At 47.9% G+C, this 16,068-nt stretch overlaps 1 protein-coding gene across 1 annotated transcript; it reads right to left on the reverse strand.

The window, feature by feature from the left end:
• Positions 1 to 568: 568 nt before the first annotated feature.
• shisa7b (shisa family member 7) lies at positions 569 to 13,752 on the reverse strand. The gene is made up of 8 exons (XM_070847073.1): positions 13,337 to 13,752; positions 11,657 to 11,899; positions 10,953 to 11,069; positions 10,353 to 10,498; positions 8,707 to 8,775; positions 5,973 to 6,215; positions 1,309 to 1,690; positions 569 to 1,007 (listed from the first exon to the last, which is right to left on the reverse strand). The coding sequence occupies exons 1-8, from the start codon at positions 13,750 to 13,752 to the stop codon at positions 569 to 571; spliced, it is 2,055 nt and encodes a 684-aa protein (XP_070703174.1).
• Positions 13,753 to 16,068: the final 2,316 nt, after the last annotated feature.

A 16,068-nucleotide genomic window follows, 5' to 3' on the forward strand; every position in this document is an offset into this window, starting at 1 on the left:
ATGGATTCAACGGCAGATGAATCTCCGTCAGAGCTCCGCAGGACTCAGAGGACAGTGCAATAAAACTCAAGGACGATTCGTCTGACTCAGCAGGTATCCTTCAATAAAAGTCACAGCGAATACCCAGCAGCCTTCAAACTGCACTCCAATGATATTTTTTGCTCTTTTTAAGTGGACATTTCTGTCTTCCCTTTACAAAGAATGGCTGAATATTCTCTTTTTCAACACACAAAGTGGCGAAGAGGAAATCAATTGGCGATACTCACTATGAGGCTAATGTCGTCTTCCACCACTTTTTGTTTTATGAAGGGGAGTGTGTGTGTGTGTGTGTGTGTGTGTGGGGTGGGGGGGGCAGAGTGCAGCCCTGTGAGGCAGCCAGCTGAGAGCAAATCTCTTCCTCTGTTCTTTTCATAGTTATCTTCCCTTCTCCTCATCATCTCTCCGCTTTGTCTTCCCGCTAAACGCCTCGCCACCTCCCTTTCCTCCGCCTGCACCCTGCAGCTTCTTCACAAGCCTTCACCTCTCTACTCGCTCTTCGTCTTCCTCTCTCTTTACCTCCCTCGTCCTCTCACACTGTCACCTCGTTCTTACTCCCAGTCCGCAGCCCCTGCACTCCTCCTCCTCCTCCCCCGGGGATGAAGTGCAGCTGTTCGATGGTGTTCTGCCTCTTGCTGGCGAAAGCCATCCGTCGCGCGTTGGGGTGGCCTCCGCCTCCCCCGTGGGCGTCCCAGCCTCCGTGTAAGCCCATCTGAGGCATGGCGGCGGAGCTGCGCTCGTGGTCGTGGCCTGGCGTCGGGTGGGAGTTCATCTTGATCATGTGGTGGCGATCCATGGACGGTGTGACGCAGATGTTCTGCTGCGACTGGGCCTTCTGGTGGTGGCTGAGCCGGCCCATGGCGGGCACCATCCCGCTGCCTGCTCCTCTGTCACCTCCGCCGATCATCAGACCCATCGCCATCAGCTGGTCCTCCAGACGGTCCGGCGAGACCAGAAGCCTCTCGTGGGACCTGGAACCAGAGACTCGTTCATCCTCTCTGTAAAGTCACGCCTCCATAACAGCTTCATAAGTGGGTTTACACATTAAAAGAGTTCATTATGATAAATATAAATATACATTATATAAAAGTTACATCTGATGCACTACTTTAATTATGGCAGATGCTATTTACACCCTGGTGTACGTTGGAAAGAAGATATTTTGTGTTACTGGTCTTTTCCTGAAGCTAACCAAGTACTTTTGGTGCCTATCATCTTCTTCTCTCATCACCTCATCATCCCTCTGCTGCCCTGTTTCTCATCTCGTCTTACCTGCGGAGCGTCTGTGAGTTGGAGCCCCTGCTGGTGCTCATCATGGCTTTGTAGTACTGGTGTTGCTGGTTCTTGGACAAGCGGGACAGCGTGTTGCCCTCCCCGAGCGCGAGCAGCTGGTCCTGGGATCGGACGCGGCGCGGCGGCCTGTCGAAGGAGGAGCTGGTGTACTGCGACTGGGCGGGCAGCGGGTACGGGTTTGGGGTGGAGGCGGGGATGTGGATGCGGGGGCGGGAGCCGTGGAGGGGCAGCGTGCCCCTGGATCCCAGCGTGTAGTCGCCTCCCCAGGGCAGGTGGTGCTGTGAGGAGTGGAAGGAGGGCGGGGCGTTGTTGGAGCGGCGTTTGGAGCTGTAGTAGCTGGAGTACTCGTCAAGTTCTTTCTCTGGTTCGGCAAAAGACAGACAGGGAATTGTGCAACATGTAAATAAGGCTGCAAGATTATTTTCAATTCATTGATCTATTAATTCAACTGATTGATCCTTTAGAAAATGCAGACGTGTCTGCCAGGTCTGCATTAGAGAACACCTCTAGCATCCATAAAAGGTTAAATGTGCATATTACAATTTCCCAAAGTTGAAACCTGAGTCTTTAAATGCTTTTTATTTCCAGATCAGAATCAGATTGATCAATTATAAAAAGTTGTTTGTTAAAATGTTCATCTAATTGCTTATGTTGAAATTATTGAAAACATCTGTTTTGAAATGAAATTAAATTCGAGAAACTTGAAAGTAAATTTGCACATCTATAATTCTAAAATAAAATACAATAAAATAATAAAAGATAAAAGTAGAAAATGGCAGAAAGGATAAAGAAAGAAAGAAAGAAATGAGAAAAGAAAAGAAAAGCGAGGGATGAAGAGGAGTACATGATGAAAAAGAAAAAGAAAAACAGAAACTTATGAGGCAGGAGGGGAAATAGAGGTGAAGATGTCAAACAAAAAACAATGAAAGGTGAAACGGAGGCGACTGAGTCAGAGGACAGACAGTAAAGATGGAAACGACCGGATTAATTTCAAAAAGAGAGGTGAGGAAAGAGGGATGAAAGAGAGACGCGCTGTATATTTCATGAGGCAGAGAAGAATAGAAGGTAAAAGAGGGGAACAGGTCCAAAGGGAGGAAGGAAGGACAGACAGACAGAGTAGTGGAGGTGAGAGAGAAGAGAGAGGTCGGTCGCCACGACTGACGTGAAGATAAAGAGATGGAGACACTGAGGAAAGAGAGCAGGAGGAGACGCAGACGAGGACCGAGCGCTTAGTGAGCTTCATTAATAGTGAAACGCAGCGTTTCTGTGCTTTCTGCTCTGCAGCCTCAGACCGCTTTAATCTTCAAAAGCATTTCCATGGAAGCAGCTCCCCACGAGCCAATTTAAAGCTGACCTTTAACCAGCCACCTCTCTACCTCTTCCTCCCCTCTCGCCTCTTCTTTTCTCTCTCTGTCAGGTCTCTTCCCGTCCTCTCTCCTCCCCTTCTGTTTCTTCCTTTGTCTCGCCTTTGCTTGCTTTTCTTTTTAAGCCCCCCCCCCCCTCCTCCTCTGTCTCTTTTTCCTTTTTTTTCCTCTCTCAGGTCTCTTTTCCCCACCACCTCCTCTCTCTCTGTTTGTCTCATGTCCTCTCCCTCCTCTCTCTGTTTGCTCCCCTCCTGTAAGGCCAAATGATCTGCAGGTTTCTCCCTGGCTGCCCGCCGCGGACAAAGAAGCCTTTATCGGCGTCCTCTCTGCAGCAGCGTATGGGGAGCCACATCAAAAGGACCAGGTTTCATACAATGGCTGGCGAGAGAAGCTGCAGTCCCTCTGCTTGTGACACAGTGACAACACTTCTCCTTTTTGAAAGGGCGTTCCAACAAAACTGGCACTGAAACAGTAGCCGTTTAATAGTCGGACTAGTAAAACTGCTGCTTTGCTTTCAGCCCAAATCTGGTTAACGTGAAGTGACGTCCTCTTGTGTTTTTGGTTGATTTGGTAAAAGCAGGTACAGGTTAAACCGTGCCGTGTTGCATTATGTTTGTGCACAGAAGAGAGACGTTCACACAGCGCGCACTTGTTGCACCGCCGTCATTACTAACATCAAGAGTTTGTGTGATGGTTCGACCTGGTCTGGACCTCAGGTAGACTCCCTGGATGTCTGCAGAAAGTGGACTCGAGGCCCCTTGCAGACTTGATGTATTGTGGATTTGAGCAGCCGGACTTTACGTTTATGTAAAGAAGTTACAGCCGAGGGGGAAAACTGCCCCACCAGGAAGTACAAGACAAAGACGATGTCATGCACTTCACTTTGAAGCCAAGCTAAGCTGTTTTCTAATCATGAAGGAAGGGGCAGTGTTCGGTCACGCCTTTGTTTAGTTCGGCTGAATCGAACCCCGGAGCGTTTGCCCCCTTGGTGACGTTCTTTTGGGCGATCACACACGTGGATGTGGAGCAAAACAACCAGAGTTGGTCTCAGTCGGGTTAGACACGTACTCTGAGAACGTGATCTGACCCCACTGGAAGAAGCATCGCACCTCCTCCTGACCGGCCTTCACATGAGCCTCATTTTCAAACTGTACCTGCTGCCTACAGTGATGAACGCAAGCGATGTCATAAATGATGACGAGGGCCAGGATCAAAACTTTTACTCTTTGTTTCCTTATACATTTTCCTGCAGTTTCCTTCACCATCACACACTTTGGTCGTCTTGTAAATGCCGCCCTGTGAACACAAACCAAACTCAAGGCGGCGTGCAGCATTGTAACAAACTACTCCTGATTCGGACCACAGCAAACAGACTACAGGGCTGAAAACGCCCTCAAAGCGTTACTCTGCTCTACCTATCTCTACCTAAATGTTCTTTTGTCATGCAGGAAAAAAACGTCATTAGATGCCGTCTCATAAATGAGTGGATGACCTCTGAAGGTCTGATGTGTTATGAACGGAAACCTTTCCCAAACACAGCGCAGCGTCGTCCATTGAAGTGGTTTCTCCTTGTGATTCAATCGAAATAATAAAAGAGCCTCATCTGGACTTTCACCTCATTATTGCTTCCAGTTCCACGTATAGCGCACACACACACACACACACACACACACACACACACACACACAATCCCCCGTGTAGTAACCATCCATCACTCAGCCTGCAGAGGCGACTCCCCTCCCCCTGCAGTCTTCAGCAACCAGAGGGCGAGAGAGGTAAAGACAGAGAGAGAGAGAGAGAGAGAGAGAGAGAGAGGTTGCCAGCCACTGCCTCTCAAACATCTTTTCTTCCCCGTCGAAGGCAGCCAGGCCCCTGCAGACCAGCAGCCAACGCCCCTCCCCCCCTATCTCCACATCTCTTTCCCTCAGTCCTTCACTCCTCTCCTCCATCTCTCCCAACGTGTCTGCTTTTCTCCTTATTTGCCCGATCGGCTCCTTCGCTCTCGTCGTCTCTGCTGGTCAACCAACCTCTTTCTCTTCATATTGATTCTGCCCCTCCCTTCCTCCTCTCTTCTTTTCTACACATCTACTTGCTCTTTTTGCACGGATGCTTTTCTTTCTGTTGCTCCTGGTCGTCTCCACTTCACGCTCCAACCTTTCCCCTTCGTCCTGTCGCCCATCACATCCTCCTCACTCTCTCAATTCTCTCCGTCTTCTGTCGCTAAGTTCCCCCTTTTTCTGTTTCAGTTTGTTTACTTCACTGCTCTGACTGTTTAGCACAAACACTTTACACATTCAGACCGCACTGAGATGATTATTTGGCTTTGCAGCTGAGTCACAAATCTCCTGGCGGCCATGCCTGCCTGCTGCCATAACGGAGGTTCGCTGGAGAGTCGGCTGCGATAAAGTCAAACTCGCCAGGCCGCAAGAGGAGAAATACCTGGAGGGAAAGTCATGCAGTGGGAGTGGGCCACTTTACTGGAGAATAACTGGCTCTTAGACATGCTCAGCAGCTTTGGTATCCAAAATCAAAATCAATACCAAACTGCGGTGAAGTGGGTGGTTTGTGTATTATTGGTCTGTGCAGGCAAAATGTTCGAGTTCGCCCAACCACTTGGCATGATGTTCCCCTACCTGAGCACAGGGACGAGCATTTCAAGCTAAAATAATATTCAACAATCACTGTGAGCTGTTCAAACGACCCGCACAATGATAAGTAACACCCCATAATTAATACTGTTTTAGCAATAAAGGCAGAAACAGTAAGAGATAACGGATAGAAACAAAGTTTGAGCTCCTTCAAACTTCACTACATCTATTTGCTGTTGATTCATGTTTTATTCATGGCAGAATTTCACGTTTGGATTAATGTTTTTTTTCTTGCCGTAGTGTGGATGGCGGAGAACATGCTGACGTTTGGAGAAGTTCACTATGCTGCAAGAGTGCGAGGAGACGTTTCGTTGTAATATTTATGTGTTTCCAGCGTGACTCTGGGCCTCCATTGTAACTGATGGGATTCCAAGCCTGTTAAAGCTACCGACGTCGCAAACTATAAGTCAGATTTGATGCATCAGAGGTATAGAAGTGTGTAGAAGTCACACCTTTGAGACTGTCAAGTTCAGAAATGCGATTAGCAACTGTGTTTAGCTTCTGTTGCACAAGGACTCGACACTTCAAATATGGCCGCTAGCTCAAATAACCCCTCTTTTCTCCTTTATCCAGCCCTCAACCTTCCCTCATCTCCCCCACTCTTTCTCCATCCCTTCCCTCCCCGGCTCACCCAGCCTCTTCAGGGAGCTGTAGCGGCTGAGCTCCGGTTTCATGGTCATCTCATAGGACGGCGGCAGCTGGGCCAGGTTGTGGAAGGAGTGGGAGAAGGAAGGGTGGCTGCTGTTGTGTCTCATGCCTCCTCCGATGATGCTGCCGCCACCAACGCCGCCACCGCCAGGACCTTTGCCGCTGCCCGAAAGCAGGCCGGGCCCCGAGGAGAGCTGCGTGGTGTTGTTCATACGGGGTCCACGCTCTGTGGGGGGGGAGGGGGCAAAGAAATGGAGGGAGGAAGAGAAAGAAGTGAGGGAGGGAGGAGATTAAAGATAAAGGGAGTTTGAGAGGTAGATGAGATTAGGATGAGGTAAGAACATGAATGAGGGAGAAAAGTGAACAAAACAGAGAATGAAGAAGACAAAAAATGTAAAATTGAGACAAAACAATTAAGAGGGACAGAGGAAACAAAAAGATAGAAACAGAAATGAGAGAAAAGATGACAGAACAAGAGAAGAAGATACAAGCTGGTTAATGATCAGTACACACAGGAAGTGTCTCCGAGCTCCATGGTGACCATCTATTAATACAGTTCTGTGCCGCTCACCTGAACACAAACATATCGGCCACATGTAAATACACAGAAATACACTGATAACATCGGGGGGGGGGACACACACAGTCACATTTATGCAAAGTGCAAAAGCAGCACATCGATCAATACACATAAAACTGATTTGTCTTATGTAAGATTAGCAGCATGGGGGAGGGGCAGGGGTGTATACTCATATCAGTTACATCATACAGTATACGAGTACGTCCAGACAGCACCTTCAACATGTCGGTGCACCCAGCGGTGACCTGACATGTGTTGCTTCTGTACAGTTAAAACGGGGACGACGAGCTACACACATCCAAAAGGTGCATCTGACGTCGACAAACGCATGCTGCCCATGGCTGGAACCACTGAGGAGTCATTTGAAGATGTCAGATTTATTAAAAAAATAAAAAAATAAGAGCGCAGGAGAAACTGTAGTGACTGCTGGGTGTCAGCAGCTGGTGGAAAATAACGGTAACAAATGTGTAAATGCATAAAGTATAAAGCAGCAATAAAAGATTACGTAACTGTGGAAAATTGGCAATTTGCTGTTGTTTCCTGTCTTTGAGACAGACGCAATCGATGCCGGGTCCATTCAGGGTGGTCGTGGTTACGGGCTGCCATCTTGTTAAGATTACTGCAGGACATATCTGGTCATTGACCGCTGACAGTAATGGGCAATAATGGCCAATGATGTCTCTGTGGAGCGTCACCCGGGGAACACACACCACATGGACTCCTGCACCGTGCACGCTACACACACGGTGGGAAAAAGCAATGCTAGCTCTGAGATCACGCTGGTTTATGAAGCTCGAATACTGAGCTAAAAGTGCTGTTTTTTTGGTGCCATGATGCAGAATTAGCCCGGGCACTTCCAAGAGTGCGAGGTAATTGATTTCTCTGGAACACCTACGATGGCTGACAGAGAGGTCTGATAATGGTGTCATGGAAAAAATGAACTTTGCTCAATGTGTGCAGAGTATCTGACTCAGAGAGCTGAAGTGTTCTGTTCTTGTATCGTCCCAGCAGGCCGTTCACCTTATCTAACACAGGAGGAGTGATGACAAAGCCGCCGAGAGCCAAAGGAACGCATAACACCCTCACCTTTACGAATGGATTGGCATGAATGAACCAGAACTGATCAATTTAGAAAATGTGCAGATTTTTTTCATCATAACAAACAATAGTAGTTTAATTTGTGTTTTAATTTGAACAGCAAACACACAAAGTGGTGCTTCTCAAACATTTAGGAGTCACAGATTTAATTTCCAGCAACACTGAATGCAATTAATCATTATTAGCGTATTGATAGGAGTTTTTACATGTGAGGGCTTCGGCTCGCTGGTTAACACGAGCAACTGAACCACTGCTCACAGCACACATTAAAGCACAATTTAGCCTCAAAGTTTATTTTAATCTGTACTCCAACTTGGTTTTGTGCCTTCCTGTTGCCTTCTTGTGTAATTCATCCCTCGAGGGACACACGTGGGTGTAATGGCTTGGAATAACTGGCGCTGAAACAACTCGACAAAGTTGAGTGAAAATCATGCTTGTGCCATTCATCCTCTTCACATTTCCACAGCAGCATTATCCAGCGTTTCGTGGCAGCCATGTGGGACGCTCCGAACGACCCCGCTTTGATTAGCGGTACTCCTAAAAGTCTCGGGGAGACGAATTGCTTGCGCTAGCATTGCTTTTTTGTTTTCTTGGAGCAAAGCCTGGGAAAACAGACTCAGGCAGGTGCAGTGACCTCGCTTAAGCCAAGACCTCTGGTGAGGTGTCGTACCGGCTGTAAGCACATCGCTGCTACACAGAAAGGAGGAGAAGAAGCACATTTGGAAGCAGGCTTGTGGTGGTGGTGGGTGGAGGGAGGGAGACAGGCTTGCATTAAGCAGAGGGCGGGCCAGACAAGGTTCAGCTCACACTCTTATGAAAGATGTGTCACTTTCAACACAACCGTGTTTCAAACCCACGAGCGTGCGCGGCGCCACACGCCGAGCAGTGTTGACAGTGGCACAGCTGCGTTCAGAGTGCGGGACAGCAGGCCGTCATACCAACAACAAGACAGACAGACAGTGTGGTGGGGAGGCCGCGGACTCGGCCGGCAGCTCGTCGCCGCCTGTGCTGTGACTGTGCTGCTGACCACGAGGCTTACCGATGGTAGCAGAGTGTTTGGGGCTGGAAGCAGACCCCTGCTGGTTAAAATGGTGGTGCAAGTTCCCAGCTGCAAAGAGAGCAGAGCCGACAAACTGATGGACAACCACTCCAGAGACACGGAGCCATGTGTCGAGTAAGCATATGTGTCAGTAGAGAGAGAGAGAGAGAGGACGGGGAAGGACAGGGGAGGACAGAGAGACAGCAGAGACGCTCCCTCCAGGAATTGGCTCTCTTTGGCTTCACTTCGTTGACACATATTTCCCCCAAAAACTCAATCAAACTGCTGATTAATAGGATACAGCACATTTTCATGTCTTCAGTGACTCTAGAAGTTTAAAATATTCTGTGCACTGAACTTTGTGTTTCATTTAGCCTGTTTTAAAAGAACACAGGATGTCAAATATCCAGTTTTACGGTAAAGTTTATGTGTTTTTAATGCGCTGATGTTGAAGTCATACTTATAAAATACAATATCCAGCATGTGTGATAAATGATGTGAGTAGATAAGAGTAAAAATAATCTAATTCTTTGGGGCAAAGTAGAGAATTTACTTGAGTTGAGTTTCTTATTGTTGAAAAATGCAGCCAAATCCTGGAGAGGCTGAAGAGAGGAAAGAGACAGCGACAGAGAGAGAGAGAGAGAGAGAGACGGAGCAGAAAAGAGAGGAAACATGTGATTCTTCTTTGTGTGTTTAGTAATTGTGTGAATTGTAACAGTACAACACATTGATGACGTCCACCACTCGGCGTCCTGAGACACAATCTTTCTCCGACTCTAATCTGTTAACAACAGCAACATTTCAGGAGCAGCATTAAGCAGGCAGCCGGTGCGTCAGAGCGTCTCAAATTAAATCAAGTCGTATTGAATTTACCTTTGATTTGTAGCTATTATCATAACCAGGATTACCTCTTTTAAACATAAATCACTGGATTTAGCCAAGATTCTCTAACAGTAATAACAAAAACTGTCAAAATGAAATGACGCTCGCAGCGTTTCAGCACTTAAATACTGACCTTCCTGGTTTGTCACAGATACGTCGTCTCTTACAGACTTAGTTTTCACTTTAAGAGACACTACAAACGTCAGTCTTAAAGGATAGCTCCGCTGTTTTTAAACCTGACCTCTATTAATACAGACTTTGGGTTGCATCTGTTCAGTCGATCTCCTCAGCCGACAGCCGAGAACAACAAGCTACGGTGGCTGTAATCTCTGGGACAACCTCGTCTGTCAAACACCGTCTGGTAAAAGATTGTTGCTCAGATTGTCTGATGGACCTGGACGATCCAGCTCAGACTCCATTGACAAAAACATGACTCCCACCCTGTCTGGACTGTGCTGGATCTGAACTAACCCTTTAAAAAGTCTGAGAAAGTCCTGCGTTCATTATTATTAGCTCATCATCCAGTTTTTTTCCACTTCGTATGAATCGTAGTTCTAAATCTGTAAAATAAGGGACGGTTTTCTCACTCAGTTTTCTCTACAAATGGAAGTACCACCTTCCAGAAATAGATTAAATAAAGTGACGCCTGTGACCGTTGCCATCCGTGCCACGTTCATTTCACCTGAACATGACCGCCTCGCTCTGTGTTTCCTCCCACTCTGTCTAACTTCTGCTGTTTTCGACGTGAACTTGTCGCCACTCACTGCGGTTGTCTTTGCTCTGCAGGACGGGGGTGTACAGGCTTTTGGACGTCCGTCCGTCCGAGGCGGTGGAAGTCAGCCCCGAGGTGTTGTTCCTCTCTCCCTGCTGCACCGGGCTCGACTGGTGACGCAGGATGTCCACCAGTGATCTGAGACGGCCGAGGAGGAAAGAGGAAGAGCGCGATCACAAGAGAAAACACTAAAATATTCTTCACTAATTCATGTCAGTTCCTCAGATCTATCTATCTACCACACACCTGCACACTGAGCCTCTTCCTGCTTTAACAAAGTAAACTGAAGGTGTTTTTCCTCTCTATAAACTCTGCATTTAAAACAAGTGTATTGCAGCCAAACCAAAAGGCGAGCGAAGACTGGAACTAGTTGTTCTTGACTCCTCTGCAGCCGGAGCGTCCAACTCGACAGACATTATCGAGCAGACAGATAAAGCCAACGATGTCTCCATTTGCAGGACAGTCTGGTATCCTGTTCCTGTCTGGTATTGATATATTTCTCTCCCTCTCACCTCGGTGCGCTGACGCTCTCTGCTCTGTCTATGTCACTAACACTCAGGAAGCCCTGCGGACCCGTCCTGCTGCGGCTCACCTGGGCATGTTGATGTCCCTGTTGCGGGGTCGGCGCGCCACCTTGCTGAAGGCGATCCTGACGCCGACAGCCACCACCAGCGTGAAGGAGATCACCCCTCCGATCACGTAGGCCGTGCTGCATTTAGAAAGAAAGGTGCATTCGCTCTTTAGGCCTCTATTACTGTATGTTGTTATACAGCTCCATGTCTGCATGTATATCTTGTGTCATGTGACGTGTTAAATGGGGCTGAGCGATATGCTAATAAGTCCTATTGAGATTATTTTGACAGATATTTTAGAGGGAATAGTAACTCTCCTCATTTTCACTGAAAAAAACCCCATAAAAATGATGATGAAGTGTCTTTTGTTGGGTTTTGCAGCAAGCAAGCGTCTTCCCTTACGTGTGGAGAACATGATTTGTAGACCAGGGGCGTCTCTGTAGCACCACAGAGCTTCATTTATAACAGCATGTTGTGACAAATTCATCAAAAAAATTACAGCTCTTCCCATTTGCATGTTGCACTTGTTGCTGCCATGATGTGATTTTCGCTAATATTTCAAATATTCGCTCAGACCTCGCACGAAGATGTACAGCAGAGAATAAACATTACGATGTCTAGTTGTCTGTAAATCACATCAAAGCAAATTCAGCTAAGATGCAGCAAAGAAAATCACGTTTATTTCTTTCCTTTCAAACGAAAAAGTTCAGGAAGTGAGTTTGACCTGCTGTTCTGCTGCTGCAGCGTCTCAAAGTCCGGGTCGGGCTTGTTGCCCGCGGGCACAGTGACGGGGACCTGAGGGTCGGCCCAGACGGGGGAGATGTAGTTGTTGCAGGAGTCCTGATCCAGCCGGTTCCTCTGGTGCTCGCAGCAGAACCGGTAGTGGCAGGTCCCGCAGCAGTAGATGTAGCTGCCCTTGGAGCAGTTGAACGTGCTGTCGAAGTGACCCATGACGTCGAAGTAACCTCTGGTGATGATAACAGAAAGATTTGTCACCCATGACACAATATTTGAGGATCGGGATTCTTCTGTGCCCTTGACATCCATCCGGGGTTAGTGGGCACCTCCCATCATGACTAACAGCAGACATTTAAGCCCCATTGATCCGGTGTCTACCCACGATTCAGTCCTTCATGGAGGCAGCTTCCCAATGAGCTAATGCACAGTTTTTTCATGGCTGTTGTTGATTCAAGCCCATTACTATCTGACCTTGACGGATTCTACATTAAAGTAGCACAGATGTGCCTCCGGAAGGCTCTAGAGCACTTAACAGGACCGTGAGAGGATTAATTTTTAGTGTGGCTGGCACCAGTCCGACGAATTAGAGAGTCACCCATGCTAATGCTACCGGATACCCCCCCCCCGGAGGAACCCTCGGAGTGCCGCAGGTTGACAAAGGTAAGAGATAAATGTGGTGCGTGCAGGGTGTGAGGTTAGGCCGACTGAACAATCAACACCAGTGGAGGAGGAAGCCAGTGGTTTGTGTTGCTGAGCAGCCGGAGCCATGCTGTGATCTTACAGACAGAAAAGACGACGACAGTAAAAGGAAACATCCAGTTTAGAGGAACAAAGGTGAGCTGTGTGCAGCTTTATGTAAGCTTTGCGTCGGCCCGTTATTACTGAGCCTGAGCGTGGCCGCTGCTGCTCGTCGTGGTGTGCGGCTCGCCAGCACACCACCACTGATTCAGAGCTGATTACACGTTGCCTAGCAACAGCAAAGACGCCTCTCAGTGCAAAACATGAGCTTCAGTGAGATCGAGATCAGAGCCGCGGGAGGAAGAGAATCACGGTGCGCCTCGCTTTTTCACGGCACCCAGGCATGATCAACACATTTGGGACGATGGAGGTAAATTTGAGCTCTAAAGCGGACGCAGCCCCTCCCCCTCACATCTGGTATCTAAAGGGTTAACGCAGCCCACCGCTCACTATTTCTGGTTTTTGCAGATTTTTAACCAACCAGGTTTTCACTTGGATTCTATCTCCCCTTGCACCAAAAGCTTAATGTTATTTTCTAACACTGATCCTCTACACTTTTCATTAACGGTCCCTTATTCGTCCCCTTTTCTAGAACAGATCTGCCCGGTTTAGTTTTCTCTCCCAGCAGATGTGGCTGCAGCTGTTTCCAGCCTCTGTGTGAACGCTCACAGACGGCGAGGTGGATTCAGGAGGTTTCCAGTGGGGGGAGGGGCAGGAGGCCCGCTGAAGGGCCGGAGGAGATCACATGATCAGCAGATCCCCTTATGATGTCATGAGGGGAGTCAAACCTAAATGGACAGTTTGTCCTTTCAAAGAAACATGTTAAAACGGTTTAACCTCAGGCTTCCTGCTTTGCTTTACAGTCTGGTTCTCACAAATGTTTTAATTACAGCATTTGATCTGATGAAACACAGAACATCACAGGTACCTGCACACGTCCACGTCCACCAGCTGTCTGGGGGGCGGAGCCACCTGCGCCGCGCCCAGCGGGGGCTTCAGGGCGTCGGCCGTCATGTTCCTTGGCAACATGGTCTGAGGGAGGGGCTTTGGAGGGAGCTCGGCCATGACAGGTGGATCGTCTCCGTCCTCCACCTCGGCGGCCTTGGGCGCCACTTTGGGTCCGGCGGGCAGCGGCGGCAGTGGTGGCTTGTAGCCGGTCAGGAGGAACAGGGCGGTGCTCCTTCTTCCGGCCGTGGCAGAGCTACTGCTGCTGGACGCAGTCCTGACGTCGCCATCGACGGCGCGTCTCTCCGTGGTGATGGTTACCGTGGAAACGGTGAGGCAGGAGAAAAGCAGGAGGCCGAGGGACACGCAAAACATCCCACTGGAAATTGTCGGTTTCATTGTTTTATCACAAAGTTTCTGGAGCCGTTGTTACAAAACAAAATTCACATCAACAGCTCTAAAGCGTGCTGCGAATGATCAGCGTCCTCTTCCAAGATGGCGGCTTCGCGCCTTATAAAAACCTTTTGTATGAAAAGTTTTGACTCCAGTCTGATGAGCTGATCCCTTAGTGTCCCGTGCACGCCGCACAGGTGCAAAGGGGCTTTTTTTTCCTCTTGGAGTTCAGCAGATTCACAAGCGATGTATCATGAACGTGTTTGGCATTTCACTCTCTCGCCTGAATGTAAACATTTCTCTCCCTTACAAATCCTTCCCTTAAGCAGCTTTTGTAAACATTGAGGTCTTTTCAGAGTTTTTAGGCCCTATGCAAACTGCCTGTGAGATGGCTGTAGTTCTGAAATCATCAATCTAAATCAAAACTGATTACAAACGTAGAATAATGTGGCTTTTTATGGCGGCAGGTTTCAGATATTTAATTTTGTTCCGTCAGCTGACGAAGAGACATTTAACGGTCCAGTTGCCAAAATCTCAAAATCTTCAAAACAGGCAGTAATTTTTTGACATTTTCTGTAAACAAAATGAGTGTAAACTCCTTTAATATAATGAAAAAGAGTCTTATATCTCAGACTGAAGAGTTCTCCGGGAGTCGTTTATGGCACGAAAGTTACGATTCTGCGATGGAAAATGTGTTCTGTAAACATTTAGCGCTGGATGTAAACTTTACTTTTCACGTTGGATGAGCGTGGACAGATGCTGGGCGGTTTCTTTGTTTGAGTACGGCACTTCTGTTGTCCTGTGTGGATGTGCGAAGTTATGCATGGAAAAAAAAGAATGTTTTATAAGTCAAATTAAATATTCGAGCTCCGTGAGGCCCGTGTCTGTAAACAACAGTGCTGGCAGCTTTATTTAGTGAACGAGCTGAGAGGAAGTCGGTCTGGATTTGGCACAAGCTGTGGCTTAAATTTGTATTCCTTTCACATCTCGCTCACAATCTGCCAATAAACAAGCTCTTCCGCTCAAACAGCTTGAAGGAAGAGGATCAGTAAAGGTCAGTATGCTTGAAGTTTTGGTTTAAATGAGAGTAAAATGGTGAATTTTAGGAGTCGTGGACAGAGACTAATAAAACGCACTGCTGAATGAAAGCATTAAGTATCAAATCTTTAAGAAAAAAGTCCGTCCAGCAGCAGCTAGAGGACGGGGATCAGTGAATAAACGAGCACGTCAAGGCATTCACAAAAGAGTGATCAATCGTGAGAAACTGGTGACAAAATCACAGGAAGAAAAAAGAGACAAAAACAGGAGGATCTATGTGCGTTCGATTCCCTTGTGTGAGTGTCTTTGCTCTGAATTTAGCTTGGCCCAACAGAAAAGAACGAAGGAGGGCTTGGGCCCGGTTCTAGCAGGGCAGCGAGGTTCTGCCCACAGAACAGACATGAAAATGTCCGGATTCATCCGTCAACACAGAGGAACACGGGACGACCAACGGGAACTCGACACGGTCGCGTCGACTCGCCTCGCTCGACCCCGCGGGCTGGTCCGGTCACAGGTTTAGTTTCGGAGCGCGATCTAGAAAGACGCAGGTAGAAAAAGTCTCGACGTACAAAGCTGTCCTTTCATCCGCAGGTATGAAATGTGGGGTTCTGCTCGACAGCGGCTTCTTCATTGACTCCCTGAACGTGTTCGTGCACTGATGTGTGTCTGAGGGTCACTTCTCAGACATTGTGAGGTGTTCTGGAAATGTAAAAGGTATTTGTATGGCTGGTGTTAAGTATGGCTTTAGGTTAGGTTTTTTTTTGTGTTTTTTTTTTTTTTTTGTTCTTATAAACTTGATCTTCTTCCACAAAAAATGTGAATACAGTGAAAGGTTTTAAATTGCATGTTGTTGTTGTTGGTTTTTTTTTTAGTAGAATAAAAGGAAGAATGCAAAAAAGGTTGAAGAGGTCACTGGGATAAGATAAAGGGGGCTTTTCGGGCTTGTTAAGAGCGGCGTGATCGAGCGCCACGCGTGGAAGAAACAGAAGACGACAAAGAGCGAGAGGCCTCTCTCATATAAGCGACTGGAAGAAGGAGATAGGCAAAGTGTCGACAGTGTTTCACAGCGCAGACTGAGATGGCGGTGTATCTCCGGGCCTTTGAGATAGCAGCAGGTAAGACCCTGTCAGTCAAAGATGCCGCCCTGCCGAAGCCTTAAAAGTGTTCAGACGGCGTCGGAGCGTGGCGGCGAGTTATCACGGCTTACCACGCGCCTCTTCTGCAACGCACGACTACGAGCGAACCATCGGCCGGAGGATCTGTTTGTAAAGCACTTTGAACCTG

The sequence above is a fragment of the Pempheris klunzingeri genome, chromosome 16 (genome assembly GCF_042242105.1).
Source record: "Pempheris klunzingeri isolate RE-2024b chromosome 16, fPemKlu1.hap1, whole genome shotgun sequence".
In the NCBI taxonomy this organism is placed as follows: Eukaryota; Metazoa; Chordata; class Actinopteri; order Acropomatiformes; family Pempheridae; genus Pempheris; species Pempheris klunzingeri.